The sequence below is a fragment of the Balearica regulorum genome, chromosome 3, assembly GCF_011004875.1.
Source record: "Balearica regulorum gibbericeps isolate bBalReg1 chromosome 3, bBalReg1.pri, whole genome shotgun sequence".
Lineage (NCBI taxonomy): Eukaryota > Metazoa > Chordata > Aves > Gruiformes > Gruidae > Balearica > Balearica regulorum.
The window spans coordinates 107,509,528-107,534,492 of record NC_046186.1 but is presented as its reverse complement, the minus strand read 5'-3'; the positions used below and the strand labels follow the sequence as shown (position 1 = coordinate 107,534,492).

The 24,965-nt window shown below is 39.9% G+C and overlaps 1 protein-coding gene across 9 annotated transcripts in view; it reads left to right on the top strand.

Moving 5' to 3' along the window:
• Positions 1 to 24,155, top strand: part of CDC42BPA (CDC42 binding protein kinase alpha) — a 190,481-nt gene extending 166,326 nt beyond the window's left edge. For 3 of the 9 annotated variants that reach the window (XM_075749397.1, XM_075749396.1, XM_075749395.1), the window contains 9 exons: positions 23 to 120; positions 1,693 to 1,777; positions 3,523 to 3,646; positions 4,953 to 5,070; positions 11,444 to 11,512; positions 16,807 to 16,924; positions 17,821 to 17,978; positions 19,190 to 19,303; positions 21,106 to 24,155. In XM_075749397.1, coding sequence (XP_075605512.1) covers positions 23 to 120; positions 1,693 to 1,777; positions 3,523 to 3,646; positions 4,953 to 5,070; positions 11,444 to 11,512; positions 16,807 to 16,924; positions 17,821 to 17,978; positions 19,190 to 19,303; positions 21,106 to 21,171 — 950 coding nt within the window. In that variant the 3' untranslated portion in view covers positions 21,172 to 24,155. Of the gene's footprint in view, positions 1 to 22; positions 121 to 1,692; positions 1,778 to 3,522; positions 3,647 to 4,952; positions 5,071 to 9,533; positions 11,409 to 11,443; positions 11,513 to 16,806; positions 16,925 to 17,820; positions 17,979 to 19,189 lie in introns of those variants that run through there. The other 6 variants (XM_075749403.1, XM_075749394.1, XM_075749402.1 and 3 more) reach the window with 4 other exon arrangements.
• The last annotated feature ends 810 nt before the right edge of the window (positions 24,156 to 24,965 follow it).

Genomic DNA, 24,965 nt, shown 5'->3' with positions numbered 1-24,965 from the left:
ATACCTAATCCTTCCCTCTCAGGTTACAATGCACCATACCTCTCTGTGTACAGTGAAAATGCAATTGATATCTTCGACGTGAACTCCATGGAGTGGATTCAGACTATTCCTCTCAAAAAGGTAACGTGCTTTGTCAATGCCAGTGAAAGGTCTAGACTCAGTATTGCTTTGCTACAGTCATACTGGGTTTTTTAAGCACGTTAGAAGCCATCATTAAAACTGTGGTTTAAACATAATTGAACTAAAGAAGAGCTACTGTAAAGAAACCGGTGCTTTTTGTTCAAAATAAAATACACAAAATGTGTTTTGCATATGGTTTCACTGGTTGAGATGAGTGGTAAATCTGGAGCATATACTGGTATTATTGTAGGGAGCAGTTTCTTGGTATTAATTGCATGTGGCTTCATTGGAACTGATTGCATCTGTGTTATTGCCAGAAGATGGTGGATGTTAAGATAATTAAACAGGCCTTCAAAACACTACCTTCTGCTGCTTGAGAACATTGTAGACAGATAGGGTTAGAACATTTCGGTTCAACCAGTACAAATATTAAAACCAGGATGGATGTCAGGTTTGGATCACTTTGATCAAAGGACAGTTTTTGAAAACCAACACCTCCTTGGTATTTAGGAGGTGTTTGCTCAGTTGTATTTGGAAAGAAAAAAGAAAAGTGTTTCTAGTTTAGACCGACTTCAACTTAGTGTCAAGATAATTCCTTTAACTGCCATTCCAGTGACATGGAACTGCAAGAAATTGTCCTTGTGGTCTTGTGTTAGTCATTCAGTCTCTGCATATCAATTTCCCACATGTCAGAGCAGGATATTATGGCAATGCTGTAAGGATAAATAATGCAAAAATCAAGGTGCTCAGCTCTTAACCATCTTAAGGAGAGAAGAATAATCTGGCCTTTTAGAGGAAATTTCCTCTGCTCTTTCTGATGTCCAAACTTTGAGTAATTAAGCAGTCGGAGCGTTTTTTTTCCTGCACAGCAGAATGTGATTTAGTACTTTGATCAATATTTGGCTCGACTGCCCATTTAATGAATGAAGTTACCTTCAACAAAGAAGAATTGGTGCATCTAGGAGACTCAAAAATGGCAATTTATTATGAAGAGTTTGTTTCTAACGCAATTTGCAGACTCGGGGGGTGAAATGCTTCTTTCATTTTGAAGTTGGAAATCACCAGTACAATCGGTATGTGTTCTTATCAAGTTGCAAAGCATAGCTGTGACATGATACTAACACAAAATAAAAGCACAGCATATTGCTTTGTGCATCTAATAGACAAAATGGAATTGTTATATAAAGTAGACTTCTAACAGAACTATTTATTTAAATGCTGTTAAGCCTGTGTCTTTAAGTGGCATTTTAGGCAAGTCTGTACTCGTTCTCCAAACAGAAGTTTAAAATCTAAAATTGTTTTTAACTCTGCTTGGTGGCTTTAATGACTCACAATTGTTATTCTTGAGAGCAGGCATGTGTTACTGGAGGTGGGAGACACTTCTCCCACCAGCCTGCAGTTCTTCTGTGGAGCAGACTTCGCTCTGGCCAATTACGCTCTTCTGTTCCCTGGTTGGTTTTATAACAGTGCTCCTTTTACAGAGTTTATAATGCACCTTGGAGCTTTCAGAATAAGATGCACTATATAAATGTGAGTTATTAGTATTACAAGGACTGATTTTCTTTGTTTCAGGTACGACCCTTGAATACAGAAGGATCACTGAACCTTTTGGGCCTGGAGACAGTTAGATTAATATATTTCAAAAACAAAATGGCAGGTAAGTAAAAAGAAGCAGATTTTCATCATGCAAATTTTTGTTTAGAAAGAACATTTTTCTTTGGCCTGGATCTGTGCATTGTAGAAAGTGATCTCTCAAATGTTTGTGTGCTTCTTAATTTGGGAGAAAGCCAAAGCTTATAGATTCCACAGTGATTGCAGTGATGTCTGCTAGGCAGCTACTCTGAACTGGGTTTTCCCCTTTTTAAATACTCAGTGAAGACTTGAATGAAGACTGGAAATAAAAAATAGAAGGACTAGACGCTCCCTCCAAATCTAGGATCACCTGCTAGAACACTATCTAAAAATGCCTGCACAATTAAAGGCTTTAATAGCAATCTTGGGAGTACTAGATTAAAATTAATATTATACTTAACCTATACAAACCTTTCCCAAGGATCAGGAAGTAATATAAAATTATATATTCATAACTTGCTATTAGGGCCACATACGATAATGTGCCAAAGTTTTAGCTTCAGAATTCTATTTTTGTTATGAGTCTTTTTGATCTATTTTTTTTTTGACCCCATTTCATAAGCTTGCTCCTGAGTAATTTCCTTAACCTTTTTGTTTAACCTCTTAGGTGGAGAGGGAATGTGCTTTATTTTAACAATCAAAAGCTATAATTTTTTAACGACTATTCTGAAAATAGTGGAAATAAACACTCTAGAAACATGTACTGCTGTTGGCAATGTTTCAGTGTTTATTTAAATTGCTAGCAAATTATTACAAAAGGAATGACAGTGGTAGAGAGGAGCAATATGGTGGACATACATATAAAGAAATGTCAAGTCTTAATAAATATTGAATATTAAAAGTAGAGTAGAAGAGTTAAAAAAAACCAAACCAACACCAGAGAGCATGGGATCAGAAGTGACTAAGGCTAATGCTTTGCTCCTGTACACTTCTCACTGCCTTTCAGAAAAGGTTGCCAAACAGTAAAGTGTCCTCCAGGTGTGTTTCCATAAAAGTCTGCAAGTTTTTTTTTTCCTGAAGCCACTTACCTAGTAAATCCCACACTTCATGAAATTTCCAGTTGATCTTAAGGAAAGAAGAGATTTCAGTTTCATACAAAAACAGTTTTGGCAGTGAGCAGTAGGTGCTGGGTATGTTCAAGCTTATTAAGCATAACTTTAGTCTCCATCTATATAAAACAAGACAGAGCAGTTGTAGCGTTCATTCGAAGTAACGCACCTATTGTACGATTGTCACTGACATTTCGTGTCTTTAATGAAGATGCCTTGGCCAGACCTACACGTGGGGAAAAAATCTTCCCTTTTCCCATAGTTATACCAAAATACATCAGTGTTCAAACTTTTCAAAAGGAGTAGTCTTTTTGGAGCAGGGAATGAATGAAAAAGAATCTCGCATTGAGTTTCCAGACAACTGTCAGAACAAGACTGTTCTAGTGATTTTCAGTGAGAACTGCCAATGAAAGTTTGAGATAGAGGACTGAGATCTTTTCCTGCTCAACCTAAATGTTTTGTTTGAAAGAATTAATCAGTGGTATTTTGAGAACATAGTCATGGAGCTTGTGTGTGATGAAGGGTTAAGTCTGTTGCTATGTAACAGAGTAGATGGTGACCAAGAAAAACCCATAAATCAAGGAGCATTTGTTCAGGTTTGATGGGAGATGGGTGGTGTCCAACACTAGCAAGAGCAGAGGGAGAAAATGTCTTTGAATTCAAATTCCATGAATACCTAATGAAGTATCCCACTGGATCATCATATTTATATTGATTTCAGAGGGCGATGAACTTGTAGTTCCTGAGACATCAGATAACAGCCGGAAGCAAATGGTTCGAAACATCAACAACAAGCGCCGCTATTCATTCAGAGTACCAGAGGAGGAGAGGATGCAGCAGAGGAGGTCGGTATTCAACATGTACTTGTCTTCTGTACATGCCTGTAGGCCCTGAAGGACAGTGACTGATGCCAATGTAGTACTTCATTTGTGGCCTTCTGGAATGCCCATTCAGATGTTTCTGTCTCTTCACTACCGCCTTAATCCTCAACGTTTAATTTCTGTTAATACCAGTTTGGATATTGATGTGCACTGGATACACAAGTATTCATTAGTTCAAATTAATTATGTGAAACAGCTGTAATTTGGAATGCATGTCTCCACATACTGTATATAGGTACATAGGTGTGCACATTTACTGTATATATAAAGATCCATAATAAACACTTTGCAAAAGGAGATTACGTTGCTAACTATGCGTATGGATTAATTACTTTCAGACTCTGGTTCTGCTTTTCTTTCTGAAGGCAATTCTACTCTCAGCAGTATTCCAAGGCATCTGCTTTTTGATTTATAGATTTAACTACATAAACATTCTATAAATCTCAGAAAACTCACCTCTTCAGAGGACATAGGACTTCAGGATGTGTTTCTAATAGAAGTCTTTAACAGATCACAAATACTTTCCTAAATGGCAATAAAAATAGGCCTGCACTACTCACAGTGTTCATAGAGGATGTTACTGACCATTTACTATCACTCAGTAAAGATGACCTGCTACTGTGCTAAGCTACACTCCAAGAACTGAGTCTTTCAGTTTTCTAACTTCCAACGTCTTCCACCGATGGCTGGCTCCCAGCTTTCTTTTCTTTTTGGCTCTAAGGAAAGTAACAGCTGTGTACAGTGGAGATAAATATTCCAGTTCTTGTCCTTGCCTTTATGAGCTGGTCGCAGTTTGGTCTTTTAAAATTTTATTTATTCTGGGTTCTGAAATGCATCCTTGCCATTTTGAAGAGCTTTTAATTCTGACTACAGACTGAGAAAGGTACTGCAGTATTATTTTAATTCTATTTTCATATCTTGTACTTCATTTTCATCTCCACTTTGTAATACATCACAAATGAGTTCTGCTTTTATTCATCTTACAGAGCTTTTTATCAGCTCATAGTGGTTGTATATTCTTTGAATGTTAGTAACTACTGGGTGTGGGCTATTAGCCTGCAAACAGCATTCTTTTGTTTTGGCCCCTTGTCCTCTCTTCAAGCTGGAAGCTTGTCCATGCTAGTGCTGATAGCGAGGGTTTATCACTGTTAGCATGGTTAAATAGTTAATTTCCATTTAAAAGTAGCTGATAATCAAAGCTGTACATGTTTTATAAATGTCCATCCTCGCCTGGAAGGAAATACCTAAACAAAAGTATTTTCTCTTCCAGGGAGATGCTACGTGATCCAGAAATGAGAAATAAATTAATTTCTAACCCAACTAATTTTAACCACATAGCACATATGGGTCCAGGAGATGGTATACAGATTCTCAAAGACCTTCCAATGGTAAGTACAAAAGTACATGTGAGAGTGAGTGACTGCAATTCAGGCTGCAAATAAGTGAGAGAAAGAAAACTACAATTTTAAAAGTATATTCAGGGTGTTGATGGATTTCATATCAGGAGCAGTGTAACTAGGGAAATGGAGCTGAACATGCTCTGTTGTATGTGACAAAATTTAAACAAAGAGGATGACACTTAAGCATCAAGGGTAAGAGGAGAAGTGGCCAATGCCTCCTGGGTTTTAAGGCAGGTTGGCCTCTCAGTGTTGATGATAATTTTGATGACCCCTATGAAGGGACAAAATTAAGAGGATTTGGGCCTGTGTTCTGTGTGGGAATGGAAAGAGAAAGTTCTTTCTCCATGAACTGTATTACTGTAAGTTCAATTCCTTTCTTCTCTTCCCATATTTAGCTCCAATTTAGCCTCTCTCTTTACAGCCTCTTTTCCTCAGCAGTGAAATTGTAGCAGTTCAACAGTGCGTGGTGCCCAGATAAGATGCTATTTTTCACTTTCTCTCCAAATTAACTAGTCTCAGTGAAACAGAGCTTCTTACATAAAAATTAACCTTTTAAGTTGAAAAATGGAAAAAGAAAACATAATAGCACACACACATGTTTGTTTCCACGAAACCTTATGTAGGAAATCCTCACCTGGAAGTTACTGAAATTTTTGATGAGCTAAAGACCAATTAATATTTTGTTCATAGGAGAGTATCATACTGCTTGCTTCAAGCTACCTTGAGCGTCTTAGAATCATGGAATCATTTAGATTGGAAAAGACCTTCTAAGATCAAGTCCAACCGTTAACCTGGCACTGTCCCGTCCAACCACTAAACCATGTCCCTAAGCACCACATCTACCCCTCTTTTAAATACCCCTGGGGATGGTGACTCCACCGCTTCCCTGGGCAGCATGTTTCAGTGCTTAATAACCCTTTCGGTGAAGAAATTTTTCCTAATATCCAATCTAAACCTCCCTGGCACAATTTGAGGCCGTTTCCTCTTGTCTTGTCACTTGTTACTTGGGAGAAGAGACCAACACCCACCTGGCTACAACCTCCTTTCAGGTAGTTGTAGAGTCTTGTTTGTGTGTTCTGTATTGCTTTCTAAACTTTTCCACAGTGACACAGATGTGAGTCAGAAGATGCAAATTAGCACTGTAAGAAAGATCAAATGATATGATATCAAACAGATTATACAAGTACCACCATAAGACATAGGCATTAGTACACAAGTGCTGTCTAAAATGATCATCATTATTACTTGGAGGTTGTGCAGAATGCAGGAAGTAGATGCTGAAATTGGGATTTTCAGATGCTGAAAAGCCCAAAGGAAACAACAATAAGACTGGAAAATAAAGTGTGCTGTGCAGTTGCACTAGTTGAGAAGCTTATGAGCATAACCTCTGGTCTCCAGATACTCATTTTACCTCACTTTTGCAGCAAATGGTACTTTTCTGTTACACTTCACCATGAAGTCTGCACATTGTACGTGAGCCCTTCTGGCACTGTGTTTTCCTTAGATGAGAATGTACAAGGAAAGGAAAGAATTTACTTTAAATCTCATACTAGAGACACTCAGAAATCTCTCAATAACAAATATATTCAGTGCAAATAAGCAACAAACATTGTGTGTATGTTTATAAGTGAATAAATATAAATAATGAAGGAGCTGGTTCTAGAAAACACATAACAAATCTAAGGGAGGTTGGCAGGTAGTGTTTATCTTACCTGGATGTGAGTATAGATGTGTAATGTTAAACAGCGAATGATAATTTGCTTCAGGATGTAGATCAGAACCTTTTTTTCACTTTTCCATTTCTGATGGGTTCTTTAAAATAATTCTGGCTCTTCCCAAGCAGAGAAAATAAAGGTAGAGCAAAAGACATCCCATTTCACACCATCAGTAGCTGAAAGTTCATGGGAATCAAAAGCTGCAAGGACTCTTAATCAAGCCCCAAATCTGGCAAGTGTAAAATGAGGAATGATTTTATCTATAAAAGGGGATTTTCTAGACTTACAGGGATTAATATTTCTTCAGCTATGTCATCTCTAAATGGCTTTTTGCTTTAAATTCATTCTAATTACGCAAGCCTTGTATTGCTCACAGGTCATATTTGAAGTTAGGACTGGTACTTTGCTTCTTACCAATCAGTATGAGGTTTTGAAAGAAATTCATGAGTCACTTTCCACGCTTAAATGCGATGAGAAGACATTAGAAAATGTGTACAATATAGAATTGATTTCTGCCCTTGTTCCACTGTTGCAGCTTCTTTTCTTTTTAAAGTTACTATTAAAAACTCCTTTTTGCAAGTAGGTATCAATCTTAATGCTGGGAGATGTCACTGCAGATAAAGCAAATTCGACAGGTATTTTTCCAGCACCTCCTTGCAATATCGTATTGTATTTGTATTCCTAACTTAATGGATACAGAATTGCATCAGTCATTAGACTTGAAAGTGTGTGAATTTGAAAGTGTAACTTGAGATTAGAAAATAAATGTTCTGTCCAGAGCTACTTCAGTCCAGGCAGCTTTTTCTTTTCCAGCAGCTTCCTGTAAGGTATTTGGCTGGACTAAGTTTTCATTTAGACTGTTCCAAACTACCTACTTTGTTTCTCAGGCACAAAAGTAGAAGAAAAGGACTTGTGCATACATATGATGTTATGTATTGAGTCTAATGTTTTATTTGAAAGATATATTGAGAATTAAAAGAGAGGATGGAAATAGAAAGGACATTCCCTGGAGAATGAGTACACAAGGTAAAGAATACTCATCCAACCCTGTGTACAGTTCATCTGTGTGGCAGTTTCTTTACAAAGACCTGGAATTATTTCACTCGATTCATACCGTGTTCCAAAAACGTGAATAGATTTTATTATTTTTTTCTTTTTTTGTGCGTCTTAGCATGTGTGATGATTTTGCGGCTGGAACATCATCTTCATATTTCTAAATAGATTAGTATGTTGCAGAAGTAGTAGTATTTATCTTTAAAGAACTATGGGAAATACTGCAACATTTTGCTTTGTTGGGTGCCTGTTTCTGTTTATGAAAGTGGATGATAAAATATATTTTTGTATTTAAAGAGGGCTACCACTAGGGGGAACAAGTAGGGCAAGGGGAATAGTTTTCTCAAATTCTCTTCACCCAACTGTTTTAGGTGATATAGATTCTTTTTTTATGAGACACTGGAATGCAGAAAGTGTATGAAAGAATGGAGTGGGCCTTTTTATTTGTAGTTTCTTCCAACTTATTTGAGCAATTTCAAATTTGGCTAGATCTACTGAATCAAATTTGTTCATCCAGCATGACCTTTCACTGAAGTCAGTGTAGTGCTATGTAGGCAGGAGGGTCCTTATTACTAAGTAGGTTTTAATAGAGAATAGATATTTTGATCTCTGTGTTGGATGAGATTGTCACAAACTAAATAGCCAGCTCAGCCTAGCTTTTATCTAGCATCCATAGATGAACTTTACAAAGCAAGTGACAATTTTTGCATGTATGTATGTATTTATTTGTGAATATATACATATTCACTTTATATATGCATTGTGAATCCAATCAAAAAATATCTCTGCAGTCCCACTAACCTGCCTCTGCTGCCTTTTTCAGAGGAAATGCCAAAAATTGAACAAAGTGCAGAATTAGAACTGGTAGCGATGACCCTTGCATGGCAGGGCTGCGGTATGTCAGTGGCGGGACAGGACATATGCTCGTGGTGCCTTAACCAATGGCATAACTGCCTGGTGGATGCAGAGCCAACAGGAGCTTGCTTGCTCTCTGCTCACTACTGTTTTTAATAATGTCTTTTAAAAGACCAACTTTGGAGAGTTCAATTTGTATTGTAAATGTGCAAAATGAAAATTGGATAAATGGAATGTTTTAAACTCAGGCTACTTGATATGTTGTATCAGATGCCAACATACGTGCAACATACCTGTCTGCATGTGATTGCCCTTGCTGATGCAGCCACACAGGGAGGAAAGATGCTTTCTCTGTGCGTTGTTTCCAGGGTCTTGGTATGCAATAGTCACATGACATGAACAGTGAGATACGTTTATGGCAAATTGCGGTCTGTTAACCTAGTCCCACATTGTCCTCTCCATGAACAGACACCCTTGACTTCAGCGTATTCCTGTGTTTGGGCAGAAATGAACGTGCCCAAGGCCCAGAGTGAGATAAGATTTAAGAGAGAAAATATTAGAGGTTATCAGGCAATTGTAAATTTGCATCCTTCTTTTCTTCACGGCAAGCAATACTTAGGGGTCTGGCTTTGACAAGCAAGTTTGTGGGCTACAACACAACAGAAACTGGAAGTTCTTGTTGGCTATTAACAGAGCCGTAATCACTACGTATTTGTGTATGATTAATGTAGATACTAGATCTGGGTCATTGTCTTGTTTTGTACAATGTAGAATCGTTCCTGTTAGTATATCCCCAAACTTATTTATTTACATGTTTTTCTTCCCTAGCAGCCTGTCACCAATTAACTGGCCGTACAGTCTGGCCTCCCTTCTGCCCTCTTGTCCCTTGAAGCCACTTTATCGTGGATGCTCCTTTGTAGTGAAGATCTGAAATCTGGAACTGCACTTACTGCAGCACAGACCACCTCTCTGTGTACATCAGATGTACAGGATTGATTTTGCTTTCATATTCTGCATGCCTAAGTATTTTACATACCAAAGCTAGTCTTGACTGCCATTATATTTGAACATTATGCTTCAGTTTGACCTCATTATACATGAGCCATTACACTTTCATTCTAGATGACGTGTGAAGCTTTGCTTGTTTCAAATGAGTAACTTTTAGAGTAAATGAATATTTACCCATATTTGGTATTCTTTAAAGAAAGTGGGAGCCCCACGCATGCATCTAATGGTGGAGTCCATGGAGAAAGTTCCATGGAAGATAATTTTTAAAATGTTGCCTTATCGTGGCTTTCTCACATTCATGAATGCTGGCTAAATATTTTCATATTCTGCAGTTGGCCTACCCTCTGCTTTTTAGCTTGTGATTTTAGACACTCCCTTTTCTCCCTTATTGGCTTTTAGGAACATAGCTGGCTTTGCTGCCAGTTCTCTGTTGTGAGCAGATAACTCAGCAAAGTCTGCTTTCCTGGACCATTCTTGGGATGGTGGCTTCTCATACTGATATTTAGATGCTGCTAAACTTACTAATAACAATTTAATATATCTCATATGCCATAATGTGATAATTGATGTTTCGGTTAACATGCAAAGCCTCATAATAACTGTGTGTTTAAAAAAAAAAAAAGTTGGATTTTACCAGCTGAAATGAAGAGAACAGTAACAATAATGTTTGATAATATGTATTGGGATGTGACGTAATGTTCTTCCAGACTTTAATACTTTCCACATACAAAAAGTAGTGCCTTAGGTTTAGTGGAGGGGTAAGCTGTATTTTTACCATATTTTATTTTTTTAAGTCCTAACATTTCTAATGTTACTCAGATCTGTTTGTTTTAAGGTGATGAAATCAGTTGGACAAGGGGAGGAGAAAATTAGAAGTTAGAAATTAGAGAAGGTGTTCTGATTTGCTGGTGGCCGTTGGGCAAACCATCCCCTTGCAGGCTGACCTGCTGAACGTGTACAGGTGGCACAGGGAGGGAGACCAAGCCTTGAAATGCTCTTCCATTAAATCTGGATTTAGATGACTTTAAATTACAAGAACACTTATGTCAGCACATTCTGTAGAGATGAATTAGAAATTGTTTCTGTTTAACTTGCAGGATTATTTCTCCCCTCTCTTTCTTTACGTCACACTTGGGAGCACATTGCTCAGTTGACCTATGAAAAACATTTGAATTTCCCAATACTTTTGCACCTTATCTGATAAGGGCCTAGTCTTCTGCAGCGCAGAGACAGCGGTGCAAAGTCTGTTCGTCACGAAACCGCCGTAAGGCTTCAGTGAGTGTGCAGAAGGACATAGGCCTTGTGTCGTCTGTCTACAGCAGAGTAAATTGTCCCAGTTGTCTGACACTTCCCACCCGACTTGTGTCCCTATCCTGTCAAAACACTGTTCCCTCCTGTTAGAAATACTCTGTGTTTGTTGTATGGGTGATACTTAATTTTAATGGAATCACTAAAATGCATGAATAACAGAAGGAAATCTCTTACGATCTTTAACTGTTGTGTATTCTCATCTTTTCTTCTCCCCACACCATCTCACCTGTGTTCACCTTCCTTTGTTTGTGTTATGTCTATTTTAGATTGTAAGCTCCTCAAGGCAGGGAACTGATGCTTCTCAACTGTCTGTAAAGCACCTTTTACAAACTGTGGTGCTCTTTGAAATATCAAATAATAATAAATATTAGAATCGATTCCCAATGAGTTAAAAGTTTTATTTGTTTTTAATGTTTTAGCAACAGCAAAGGTGGCAGGCCCATATGACACCATGTAAGGAAGGTGCTCAGAGGACTGGGGGTGACAATGTAAGAACCTGTGTGTTGGCGGGCGAGCAGGGTTGCTGTTTGGCTGTCCTTCAGTGTTTGACTGCTCTTGCGGACTGCTGTTGCCGATGTAACCTGTACAACCATCCTTCATGGCTTTCTCTCTCTGTTGTCTTTGATAGCAGCATTCCCCTTATCAATTCCCTCATCATCACTCCCGTCTGATCTCCTCTCCGAGCAACTTTGAGCACATCTACCACATGACTGTTAATTCAGCCGAAAAATTCCTCTCTTATGATTCCATAAACCCTGCATTTTCCCCGCCTCCACGCTCTGTCCTCGGTACTCCAGACTTTATGACTCTGAGGGTATGAACGGCTGAGTCAGGTGTTCACTCTACTAACACTGTGTGGTTTTCCTTTTGCCTGGCTATTAACATGGGAGAAAAACCCTCGTAAGTGGTTTCCTTCACTCCTTAACTTTCTTCTGTCCCAGCTGATTTATTTTCTGCTATCAGCTGTGGTCTTTCCACAGGTCTGACATGCCAAGAAACAGATACTTCATAGCTTTAAAAAAAAAAAAAAAAAAGAAAAAAGTGTATAATAAGTGGGCTGAACCTTTTGCTATGAGAATAGCATTTTTAACCACCAGGAAGAATGTGGAAATTTTGAATGACATGTTCTCTGTTCCACAGTCTTCATCCTCCAGCAGTCAGTGGCAGGATACTGTGTGTCAGGTTGCATTATGAAGAGGTTCTGGATCTGTCTGTGTTGGACCAGACTTTCAAACTGTTTATGATTAAATCACGTGGAGTGTAAGAATTTTTACACAGTACTGTACGCAAATTGAGAGAGAGAGAGATACAGGTTGTGCCTCAGACAGTTTCTAGGTTAAAGTAAGTGAAGTTAGAACATGTACAAGCAAGATCAAAAATTAAAGATAATGGCAACTTGCTGATGTAGAGCCTCTGAATCCTGGTAGTTGTAAGCAGAGGCTGAGGTAAAGATACTGTTCTGTAGATATCCTTCCAGTTGGAATGTAAATCGGGGGGATGGAAGTAGTCTCTCTTCTTGTGTTGTGCATCCTGGCCTGACTCCGTGGGGTTTGCTAGGTGCTATAGAAATACAAGCCATACTATAACAGGCACACAAGTATGTGCTGTGCATTGTAATTGTGCACCGTGCTGTGGCCTGCAGTTCTGCTTGGGACAGATTCGCAGGTAAATCAGGAATAGTCTGTGAGGTAGATGTATGCGATGATGGTTGGTTGCTCAGGGTTTGTATGGGTCTGAGCCATGTCTGTTCCTGTAATGGAAACGCTGCTGTTGGTTTCTGTGGCCTTTGGACACCCTTCAGACACGTATGGCAAACCTTCACTGATAGACTGCTTCGAGTGCCTTTTGGTTGCTGTTCTAGATCTCTGTCCCCGGGAAGGTTTTTGGATACATGCCTGCATACAACACTAGAGAGAATTTAGAAATGCAGGAGAAAAACTAACCTCTTCCATATGGCTCCAAAACAAATTTGCACAGCTAAGCTTTGGTCATGTGTCACTGTTGTGAAATCCCAATTGTCACAACCATTAATATTCAAAAATGAAGTTGCAGTGTTTTGGAAAGCATGCCTTGTGATGACAGGTCTGCATCCATCCTGGCTTTTCTGGTAGGAGGAGAGATGGAAATACACCAGAGGAATGCTCTATTGGAATGGAAAAAAAAAATTAAAAAATTGTTAAGCCAAATTGAAATTTATTTTTCTCTTAGAGGGTCATTATAGGGTCACTGAAGCTGTATTTCAGTTCTAGGTTTAACAGGGTTTTTTTAATCCAACTGTACTATAAAATTTTCTATGTTTAATACGCAGTGATGTATCACTGGACTGTGACCCACCCTCTACCTTCCCTTCCTCATGTGAGTAGTCTCCCTAGGATCAGGAAGGAATGGCACCTGGTGTTTCAGACAATAATTCTTAATTTTTGCTTCAGGAGCATCCTTCATCCTAATGTTGCAGCCTAATAGCATAAACTGGAGGAAAAAAGTGAAGTGGGTAACTTGGAATGTTGAGATCTTGTACTTGTTAGCTCCTTAGAGCACTAGAGGTTTAGTCTTGTATGAAGAAAAGCATTTGTCTCCTTTGTGGCTTGGGGGTAGAGATGCTGTAAGCTGTATGGAAAGCAAGGCTGTGAGTTTTGGTTTCATGTCTGTCCATCCTCCCTTTGTGTTTGGAGATTTAGTATAAGAAGGGTAGCACTCCCTCCAAGGGGACCGTGGTCCCAGGTATGGATAGGATATTGGAACCAGAACAACATCGAATCCATACGGGAGTTGAAAAATGACCTGTTAAAGTAGGTTTGTAGAGTCTGTCATATTACTTCATGGAAGAATTAAAAGCTTAGGTTTGTCATGTAATGAACAGAACACTAAAACAAAAACCCCTAAACAACAGCACGCAGCACGATGGACAGAGAAACCACAGGCAAACCATTTCCTCTGCGTGTTGTAACTGTTTAGTTAGACCCTCCCAGTGCCTGAGAAGGCAGCGTGGGAGCAGTTAGTGTGGGTATAAGACCTGAGGCTCAGTGACACTGCAGAGCCGCGAGCGTAGCAGCAATTGCACGTACATAACCTGCAGCTCCACGGCAGCTCCGTTCTCTGGCTGGGAATGGGATGCACTGAACTGATTTGGGTGTCTCACCCTGTTTCACAGTGATTAACTTGGCTCAGCAAGCAGCTTCTCTGCTGCTTTTTTTTTTTTTCCTCTCACCTTTCTTAATTTGGTTCAGCAGTGAGAATGAATTTTCCTGCTAGGATTTGAATTGTTGCTCTAAATGAGGGGTTTTTGTCTCTTTAAAGCAAGCTCAGGTTTCTTTTTTTTTTTCCCCCTCTTTATTTTTAACTTGCTGCATTTTGCTGCTTTATAACTACCGCTAATAACCGCCGTTGAGTTTTCTTTGAGTCCCCTTTGTGCATCGTGTACGTATCACTTCCAGGGGTTTTTGTCCATAATGCCAGGGTCTCTGGTATGTGCTTATTTTATTTTTAAAACAAAGAACAATGACAGATTTGCTTTGTGGAGAAACTTTCTATGAGGAATTACATGGACTTTGCAAACTGCGGTCATCATCGTTACAATACACTATTAAAGTAAATGAGCCTTTTTTTCACACACCCACCTGTTCCCTCCTTCCCCTGATGCCTGTATGTTGTCTGCTCAGTCACTGTTAAGGAGGTTAATTGCCTTATCATTAAACATAATTGTTCTCTTTGCAAAATGAACCATTGTAGGTTTATACAAGTACAAAGAGCTTCCTTGCAACCTCAGTGCACACATCGGTGTGGTGCTGCACTTGGCTTTCCTTTGTTTCTCAAAACACAGTGGTAACTTATTCCTTAGCCCATTAGTTCCTTTGTGTATTGTCAGGGGAGCCTCCGTTGTTTATGTACAACCAGGATGCTCATGCTCTTATCTGTAACTCAGATTGTTTATTGCCTGGTGAAGGACACAACAGCAGAAATTTTGTACTACAAAGTAGGTTGGTTGTTCACATTAAAAAAAAAAAAAAACCAAAAAAAAAAAAAACCCAACCCAAACAAGGTGGGGAAGGTAAGCAAGAGACAGCAGTGTGATCCCACAAATGATTTAAGAGACTTTTTTAAGCCTTCAGGTAAAAATCCTCTTTGAGAGTAGAGCAGCAATGGATGAGGGGAGAATTAAACAGGGCATTCATTCGCAAGGTCTCTGATGCTCTTTTGTTGGTGTTTGAGAGAGATCTGGGAACAGGATGAGAGATTTTCTTTCTTTCTTGTTTGTTGCATGTTAAAAATCAGCCATTTCTTGCCCACTGGGAGAATGAGAAGCAAAGGGTTGACTTAAGAGCAAAGGGGTCTATTATAGCAATGACTCTAAGGATCATTGTAAGACTGGATTGACAGCAGGTTGGTAATGATTATCTGATAAAGTCTGAATAGTATAAAATCCATTCATTACAAAGCCTCTATTTAATTATCCATTTTAAAACACAGATAGAGAAATGGGTAGTATCTGAAGGGTCTCTGAGAAGACCCTTGTGGGGGACAGAATCTTTGTTCTGGTCTGACATTTCCATAACATCCTAGCTTAAAAAAGCATTGCAATTGCAACTGGTTTATGTGTGGCTACTTATCTCAGAGTGAGGATGGGGAAATAATTAAATATAAATAGGAAGAAATTAACAGTTATTGCAGGGGGTGTTTTGTAAAGTGGAAATAAAGTAAAACTCAGAGCTACCTGCAGGTCTTTTCACATTCAGCATCTGTAAAGGTTCCCTAAACCTAATTCTAGTTAGTGCTAATGACTTAATAGTGCAAATCATGTTAGGAGCAGGATGAAGTCTCATATTTAGCCAGAGCTTAAATGATAGGCATGGACATTAGAAAATCCCTCTGCGCTAAGAAGCCAGCTTGTATACAGAGAGGTGGGATAAATAAGCTGAGAAGCCTTTTCCAACTAAGGTCAGCTGTAAGTTAACAGAAGCAGAAATAAAATCTCGCAGAACACACTTCATAGTACTATTTCCCCTTCTTTTAAAGACAACTTATGTTTAAGGAACTACCGTATCCAAATAGAGAAATTGTTTTATCTCTTCCCTCAGTAAAGGACCACTTCAGTCCAGTCACTTACCAATTCAGAAAATCACACTGGAACTCTCAGGATGCAAAACAGGAGCAAAAATAAGAATACATAGAAAAACAGTGGTATGTGCTCTGGTCATCCTCTTTGAGCAGGCTCAAACAGGAGGCTGAATCTCACTTTGGCTCTACTGGTGTAGGTCTGGAGTAATGCTGTTAATACCTTTGGAATTACATAAGTAATTGAAATACAGATTGATCCACTAGTGTGTTCATAACTCTGCAGGCATTAGGGATTAACATAGTTATTTTATACAGTTACACGTGCATGGCACAAATGATGGCATTAAAGAGAGAAATTTTAAGAAGATCTTGGAAGCTTGTGTTTGGAAAGAATGCATTATACAAGATAACTTGAATATATCAATAGCAGCTTAATTAGGCTTACAAACCATAATTTCAAGGAAATTCTTGAATTATTAGACATACTTGTTCAGTTGTCTGCATATGTCCATGTAATTCAGCGCTGCACTATTGTGTTGCGTGTGCTTCCACTCTCTGCACTAAACTGCAGAATATTATTTTGCAAATTTTGCTGACTTGCTGCCCAGATAATTCAGCTTTTGGTAAGGTTGGGGTTTTAATGTAATTTGGGGCCTTCCTTCATAACATCCAAGGTTGAGCCAGCAGTCAATAAGTAAATATGTCGTTGTGTGTGTCTGCATTGCAGAATCTTCGGCCTCAGGAAAGTCGGACCGTATTCAGTGGCTCTGTCAGTATCCCATCGATCACGAAATCCCGCACAGAACCAGGACGATCGATGAGCGCAAGCAGCGGGTTAGCAGCACGTAAGCAAGCAGAACTTTGTTGCTTTGGGGTCAAGGCACTAGTATTGTAGGGAAACAGTTACCTGCATTTGCTTCTATCCTTACTGCCACAAGACAGGATTTTCAGAAGTGAAATACTGACCGTATTCCCGTTGAGGGCAAGCACAGTATTTTAATCTTACTTTCAAAGGAGCACATGAATAAGCAGCCAGCACTTTTAAGACTCCCACATTTGTAATTTGTCAAATTTTTAAAACTGACGTTAGAATTAAAATTACATTCTTACCCTTGGCACTATTTTGCTGCTGCTTGAGTGTTTTAAATCAGTGGCAAGTTGTTCACAAGCTCCATGGTTATTAACTTTGCTGCTGAACTGTGTAGAGTTCTTGATGCCTCTCCTGCTGCTAGTGCAAAGAGAAAGCAATAGAAAAGTAGGTGCTGGTATGGAAGAGTTGCATTGAAAGAGACAAGACCAGTGTCCCAAGTTTTCTAGGTTTTTTCTGTTCCTGTGGCACACGCCGCATTTGTTGCACATAACCAACTGCTTGCAGAAAGTGCGCGTCTGTTGTAGTCTGTACCTGCCAGTACAACCCACCTGCTCGCTGGGAAAGAGGCCACTGGAACTAGGCTGCCACCACAGCAGTTTCTACAACTGCTGTCTTTGTCGGGAGCACAGTGACTGTGTCTGTGCTGGGTAAAGCGTGCTAATGCTGACATGCCAAGGGAGAGACCAGGGAATCCCTAGGAAAAACTGCAGCTGGCAGCAGACAAGATAAAAGCCCACACAACCCACAAGCCATGAGCTGAGCATCTTGGGATATGCTGGAGGAAAGCAGAACCAACCAGAGAAGCAGCCAACCAATTTCTAGTACCTTGAGCAGGCATCTGTAACAGTTTAACTCCTCCACGTGTTTTAGGATCGTCCGCACAAAATGGCAGCGCTTTGCGGAGGGAATTCTCAGGAGGTAGCTACGGAGCAAAGCGTCAGCCTATGGCATCGCCCTCAGATGGTTCCTTATCCTCTGGTGGCCTGGACCAAGGCAGCGATGCACCAACAAGGGACTATGAGCGGGAGGTGAGTGACAGAAGAAAGAGGAGAAAATTTAAATGCATTGATAAAGATGAGGAAGTTAAATTCTGCCATGGGTTTGGCTGCAAGTTTGGGAGTCATTGACAAAGACTTGGGTTTCCTGTATTTCAGGCTATCTTGACAAAAGACTTTGGTCAAACTGTGTCAACTCTGGTCCTGGTATTTATTTAACATCCAGAAAACACTCTCTGCGCTCCATACCTGGAGATATGTGGGTAGTGAGGCTCCCAAAAATACTGGCCTAGTAGAGTAACAGCTTGATAGTGACCTATCGCAGCTTGAAATGGTGATATTCCTTCTGCCCTTTATTTGCAAAGACTCTTAAGCTATCTTAGCAAGCATTTCACAGGAGACATTTTGTACTCAAAGAGTGACTGAAGTTAACAAGGTAATTTAAGAATTATCATACAATAATTTAATTTAGAGCAGAAACTGGATTTAATAATTTATATTCTGTGCAGAACAAGACTAACATTATGATAAGACTGCAATCCTGCCCAGTGCTAAACTCAGTCCCTCCAACCAAGAATGTTTTACATGGGAGGGTTCAATCTCAAGTTGACCAGCAAAACTTCCCCAGCTCTTTTTCTTACCAAGGAGTTAGAAAATCAGAGATCACACAGGCTTTTCATGATACTGAATATATCTTTCCAGTTGAAGCTGGAAGGCAACTGTCAACCCAAACTCAAGCTCAGACATAGTTGCATTCTACTGTACTCTGGAAGATTCAACTGGAGTGACTTGATAGGATGCTTTGTGTTAATATCCTAGGACTGACATAGAAGAGGTAGCTGTAGTGAAGCCCGTACCACAAAGATTTCTCAGTTTAGTGCAAGAGCATCTCAGATCATGATCTGTGAAAAGGCAGCAGCCACCGTAGCATCACAAGCAACCTGAAGTTGCACACTCTGCTGACCAAGAGGCCCTCGGCGATGTGCAGACTGCAAGAATCCCACAGGTGCTGTGTCCTTATGTCAGCATCAGTTATGCCTAAAGCAGAGTGATCTGACCACTTACTCTTTAAGTCTCCCTGGACCAGGAAATTCTGAGCAAAAAAAATTCCTCAGTGTTTTTGGACACGAGCAAAATACATAGAGGCCTTTGAATCCAGTCACCTCTTGCTCAGACACCCTCAGTCAATCTCAAACTTGCTGTCCTCTTACCTACCGGTGTTGTTCTGTGTCTTTGGGCTGCAGGACTCTGACTCTCCGAGACACTCTACTGCATCGAACAGCTCCAACCTCAGCAGCCCTCCCAGCCCGGTTTCTCCTCACAAGACCAAGAGCCTCTCCCTGGAGAGCTCTGACCACGTGAGTTGGGACTCATGAACTGCTTCAGCATTCAGATTTGACATCACAGCAGCTTGCTGTCCCCATGGCTGTCCCCTTCACTTGTTCCAGTGCTCACCTTCATCATCCTAACCCTCCCCATTCCCTGTCTGAAAGTGATCTGGGAGTGGGGTATAGAGGAAGGTAAAAGCTGGTCGTCTTCAGCACTGTTCGGCACTGCCTCACCTCCCCTCCCCAGATCTGACAGCAGCAAATGAGCAAAGCTAGGGTGTTGGTAAATACCAGATGCTGTAGATTTGTATTAGTATTGGTTTCATTTTTGTGGTTACAGCTGCTTCATTTTTAAAGACACATTTATCCCACCCCCGCCTTCCACTTCCCAAAAAGTAGCTTAAGTAGACCAGACCAGTATCAACAAGAGAAAATTCAGAGGGATTTTGTTTTCATACAGTAGCTCATTGTACTGTACAAAAGTAGCACAGACCCCTTCCCCTGCATGGGGAATGATCAGTATGTCAGAGGCACATAAAAGCTTTCAGCCACCATGTTTGAATGTCAATCTGATTGTCGCCAGCAAATCCTTATTGATTAAAATGATGCATATTTTACTACAGTACAGAGTTTAAATAAATACGCAGATGTTAGAGTAAAATACGTATGTATATATTCAAAGAAAAAAAGCATTGTGTATGCAGCAGAAGATGGATGCTTATTTAAGAGAGCCTTTAATTTAAGATTTGTGTTGTCCCTGTTTTCATGCTCAGTAATATGCAGACTTGGAGGCCTGGCCTAAAACCTTTTGCAGGACAGATGCTCCTTTTGCGTAGCACTCGCTGCGCTGCCGGGAGAGGTCCCTGCAGTGCTTTCACAACATTTCTTTACTTCTGGCGGTAGCATAACTGAAGCTATAATTCCTACTTTCATGTTAATCCCCATCCTTTGCAAAAACGACGACGATTGGAAAGCAACCCCCTGCCCCGACAACCAAGGGCACCAGTCAGCCAGGTGGCTGCCCTGGTTTCTCCTGTGCTAGCTGTGCGGCTGAGGAACCTTACGGCATGCTACAGCAGAGGTCCTTAAGGCAGCAAGGGAGTTCATTGCGGCTGGATTCAGCAGGAAATCTTTCCCTGGGTCAGCCTTTGAGCGGGTCTAACTCGGAAGGGAGCAGTCTTCCACATCTCCTCGACCATCCCTAACCAGAAAACTGTTACTGTTGTTACCAAATACTGGTTGCTAATACCCATCAGCCAAATGAGTGCCCTTAGCCCAAAGCTAGCCGTGGCTGGCTATGCTGTCACTGTAGCAACGAAGAACCTTGAAGACTGACCTCACACTGTTCACACTGTGGTAGTCAAAGATGCCTGGTCACCCACAACTGCCACGCTGGCAAGGTTGGTTTTCCTCTCCCTCCCCACCCGTGCTGTGGGTTTGTGCAATTTGCAGTTGTTTCTCTGTGCTCACCTGCTGTTTGGTTCCAATAGCAGGTCAGGTTGGAGGGCAGAAAGTAATGCGGTGGAAGACAGAGCCCACTGAAGTTGCAAATATACATAAAAAGCAGAAGCTGGTCATGCAGCCAACAGAATAAAGTGAGACTGATGTACAAATGGATGGTAAGAGGAAGATCTCTCTTTAGTTAGCAAGGCAGATGTGTGTTTCATTTGGGAGTGTGTTCAAATGAGCCTCTCTTCTCAGTAGTGTTGATGCTGGCTTTATATTATGACCATACTCAAACACGTAAGGGCTTTTTGTATTTAGAATACTGGTTTTTTGTGGGTTTCAGAAACTTGTTATGGCTCTTATTAAACCATTCCGTATTCTTGCAGTCAGCAGTATGTAGTGTTTCACCCACACAGAGATGTTTGGAGTTTTCCAGTTTCTGCCTCCCCTAATGGAAGTTATAGGTAAGTTCAAACCACCTGCAGTAATTTCCAGGTATGATCTAAATGTGAAATAGGGAATGAGACACAGATCATTTAATCCATTTAATCATGCTGGGTCTCCTAGGTAAGATTTCTCTTTCACTCTGAATCAAGAGGCTTGTCCAAGTTTAAGTAAATTCATTATATGTCATTTTGGGACAGGAATTCAAGAATTTGTTTAGAAACCATCCTACCAAAAGCCTCTCTCTCCCCTGTTTGGGTTTTTCAGAGTAGCAAGCTGGTTGTGGTGTTTGTTTTCACTTCAAAGCTACTACTTTTGCAAGTCTGGCATTTAATATTAAAAAGCTTTAGCAAACAGCTAAGCACTTGAAATTAATTCCTCCCAGAATAGTTTTCAGTCTGAGGGACAGATAGGCAGGGCATTATTGGCATTATTAAAATTCCACATCAGCTTCTTTCTTTTTAAAGGCTGCATATTGCTTCAAGTATAGCCACTGCTTTTTCCCCACAATTCCCTCCTTTTGGTGAAGCATGTCCACACACTTTTCAAAGCCTTGGCAGGCTAGTTTTGTATTTACTGTATGTTGTATTTAAAGATTAATCTTATTATTTTGATGTTGAGAGAAGGCATTTAAACAGCAGTCATTTAAGATAGAGCAGCCTGCGTGACAGTCTCGAGAGAGGGTCACTGGATCTTTTTTTTGTGGATTTTTTTTTTTTGCAGTTGAGCTCATGCTCTATCTGAAAATTGGAACCCAAAGAGCCACAACACAGCAAACAATTAAATCAGTAAACCCCTTTGTTTACTCTGTTACGGTGCCTGCAACCTATTGATATAAAAACCTGACATTTTCAGGCAGAGCGTAGGTCAGCTGTGTTACAAAACTAAGCTCCAGAGGATGAGTGCACCACAGGCCTACACTGTTTGTACACCACAATTTCTAAGCCTTGGTAGTCTCCTTTAGGATTACTGTATTTAATCATTAGAGTTTGGTACTGTGCATTTTTATACGCATCTGTTCAAAAGAGAAACAGCAACTGTTCTCTCAGTTGAAAAGCAAATGACCACATCACTTATTTGAGAAGAGAAAAATTGTCCTAGGACTTGAATAGTTTTATATATTTGGGGACCATTTGATTATACACTCAATTATAAACCACACTCATCTTTTTTTTTGTTGGTATGAACACTGAAAACACATGCATACTGTAGCTGAGCTTTTTTAATACTCATTGGGCTAGGAAAAGTAACTTGGTCATTTGAACTGTAAGACTCTTGACTGGTATCTCAAAGACAGTTGTCTCTTAAGGTTTGATGTTTGCTACTTTGCACTGTAGCATTGCTTCAACTTCACAGTTAGAGGGCTGCGTTTTGTTCAGGGAGCTTAAAATCTCCCATTGAATTTTTGACTGTAGCATATGATGTTCTCTGTACACAGTATGTATCTAGCTGATTTTTTCCTTTTGGCTGAGACTGAAGGTGTTGTTTGCATTTTTGATGCTGCTTAAACATATGGGTTGTTGGGTTTTTGCATTTTTTTTCCTCTTTTGATGGCAACAAAGGATCTGAACAGATTCAGGCAGCTACTAAGGATTCCAGGTTATAGAATGAAAAAGGTTTGGTAAATAGTTTTTCCCCTGCATGTGTGCGCTCAGAGATACGTGGCTTCCTTCCACATTTCATAAACCCAAATGCAGGGTTATAGTATTCTCTTCTCTATTGCCTTTGACCTGTAGAAGACAGCTGGTGGTTTCAAAAAAAAAAACAAAAAACCATTCCTGAGGCTGTGGTGAAGTAGTTGCTTCTTTTCCTCTCAATTAGTTGCTGTGGCTTGTTATGAATGTGCATTTTGCCCATTTTAACAAGTTTCAAAACTGAGTCAGGAATGTTACCTCTTTCTTTGATTTGATTCTGATAAAATTACAAGCCAGGTGTGTTATTCTCAGGTATACAGCAGAGGGAAGTTAAGGGTCTTTTCATACCAAAAAAAGTCCAAAAAGTAGAGTGTATTTATAGAAATCTAGTTTAACTGCATCTAACTGGTTCATGGAGTGTGCTAGCCTTTCAAAATAAAACAAACAGCTGGAGTATTAACACAGGAACAGATTCTGGCACCATATTGTCCTGCATGGCCAGACCCTGAATGACAGGACAAACATGCTCTTGGGTAGAAGGTTGGATTGGGGTTTTTTTTGTTTTATTTTATGCACACTGTTTAATTTTAAATGAATACATTAAGGGTAAAATTTATTGCAGTGCAAGTACCCACTCCTCCTGAGCCTTAGTCTGAGAATCAAAGTGGCACAGAGTAGCTTCTGCTGTGGGTTTTTTGTTAATAGGAGTCATTTCCATAGAGGAAAGGGGACAACTTTCTGCACTAACACAAACTGCACCCTTCCGTGTGCTTTGTGTTCACAGTGCATTTGATAAACAGCCCCAGAAACCACTCTGCTGCAGGCTTTCCAGTCTAAATTCCAACTCTACTTTGTCTTTCATTCCAGCCGCAGCTCAGTACAACCTATTTCATTCTGCATTTAAGAAAGTCTCATCCACAGGGAAGAAATCCACAAACAAACCAGTGTTGGTATTTCAGAGCAATTATACCTGCCTTTTTATGTATGACAGTTTCATATCATTTATTTTTAAAATATGTTTTTTAGGTTTTTCATTGTAATATTATTGTACAGTTTTGCATGGCATAGATGTAATCACTTTTTTGTTTTAGAGTATAAAAGCTGACAAGTGTGCGTGTGGGGGAAAGATTCTGCTTTTTGCCTCTTCTCACTATTTTGTTTAATGCCCTCAATGTTGTAGGGGACATTGTAAGAGATTCTCTGCTACAGAACAATGATGTAGATTCTTTTGCACAGAAATATTTAAGGTGGAAAAGTCAACAATGTAAAAATGACTTACCACCAATATTTTATGTTGGTAACACACTTAATATTAACCTACTTTGATGTACTGCAATAAAACAGGGAACTGTTAGAAATGCAGATGTTTTGTCTTTTTTTCCTACCTCCCCCTGTTAGGCTTTGAGGAGCAAATGGAAAGGGGAACGATGGTGTTCTTGAAGATAAACCAGTGTGTTGTAACACATCTGCATAACTACACAATGGGAAGAAAAGGAATAGATGAGAAAATCTGTTTAGCTCTAACAGCTTTCAGAAAAAAGTTACTAGAACCTTTTTGAAAATTCCAAATCAAACCACTTTATATTTTGGTATATTGAACTTCATCAGTTACAGTTTTCCTGACCTTTTTCTTAGGTCATCTGCTCTATGTCAATAGTTACAGTCATTGTTTCTGATGTTCCTTCTTCATTTAGTTACACATCAAATGTTTCAGCTTGCCCTAGTGTCAGAGGCTGGATTCTTACTTATGTCTGAGCTACCAGCAGCAAATTGGCTTTCATGCATCTTTTAAGTGCATCTCCGAATACCTGTGAAATTTGGCATGTGCCCTGACAACCCTTTCACATCATCCACCAGTTCCTCACAAAGTCAGCCTGGGCTTTTCTCCATACCAGAGACTGTCTGTCAGGACATCCTCCTCTTCATTCAGTACCCTTTTGGTAAAAGTCCTAGCTTTGATTACATGCTTCAGTCACACCCTCTGCAGCAAGAATACAGGACTATGCTGTTACTCATCCTGTGTTGCCAGCAGTGCCAGCCTGAGCATTGCCCCGTTAGGAAAGACTGCGAGCAATCCCCTCCAGGAGCAATCAGCATGCTTCCCACTTCTTACATGGCCCAGGCCACCTTACTCCTCAAACTTCTGATCCTGTCCCTCTCCTTCAGTC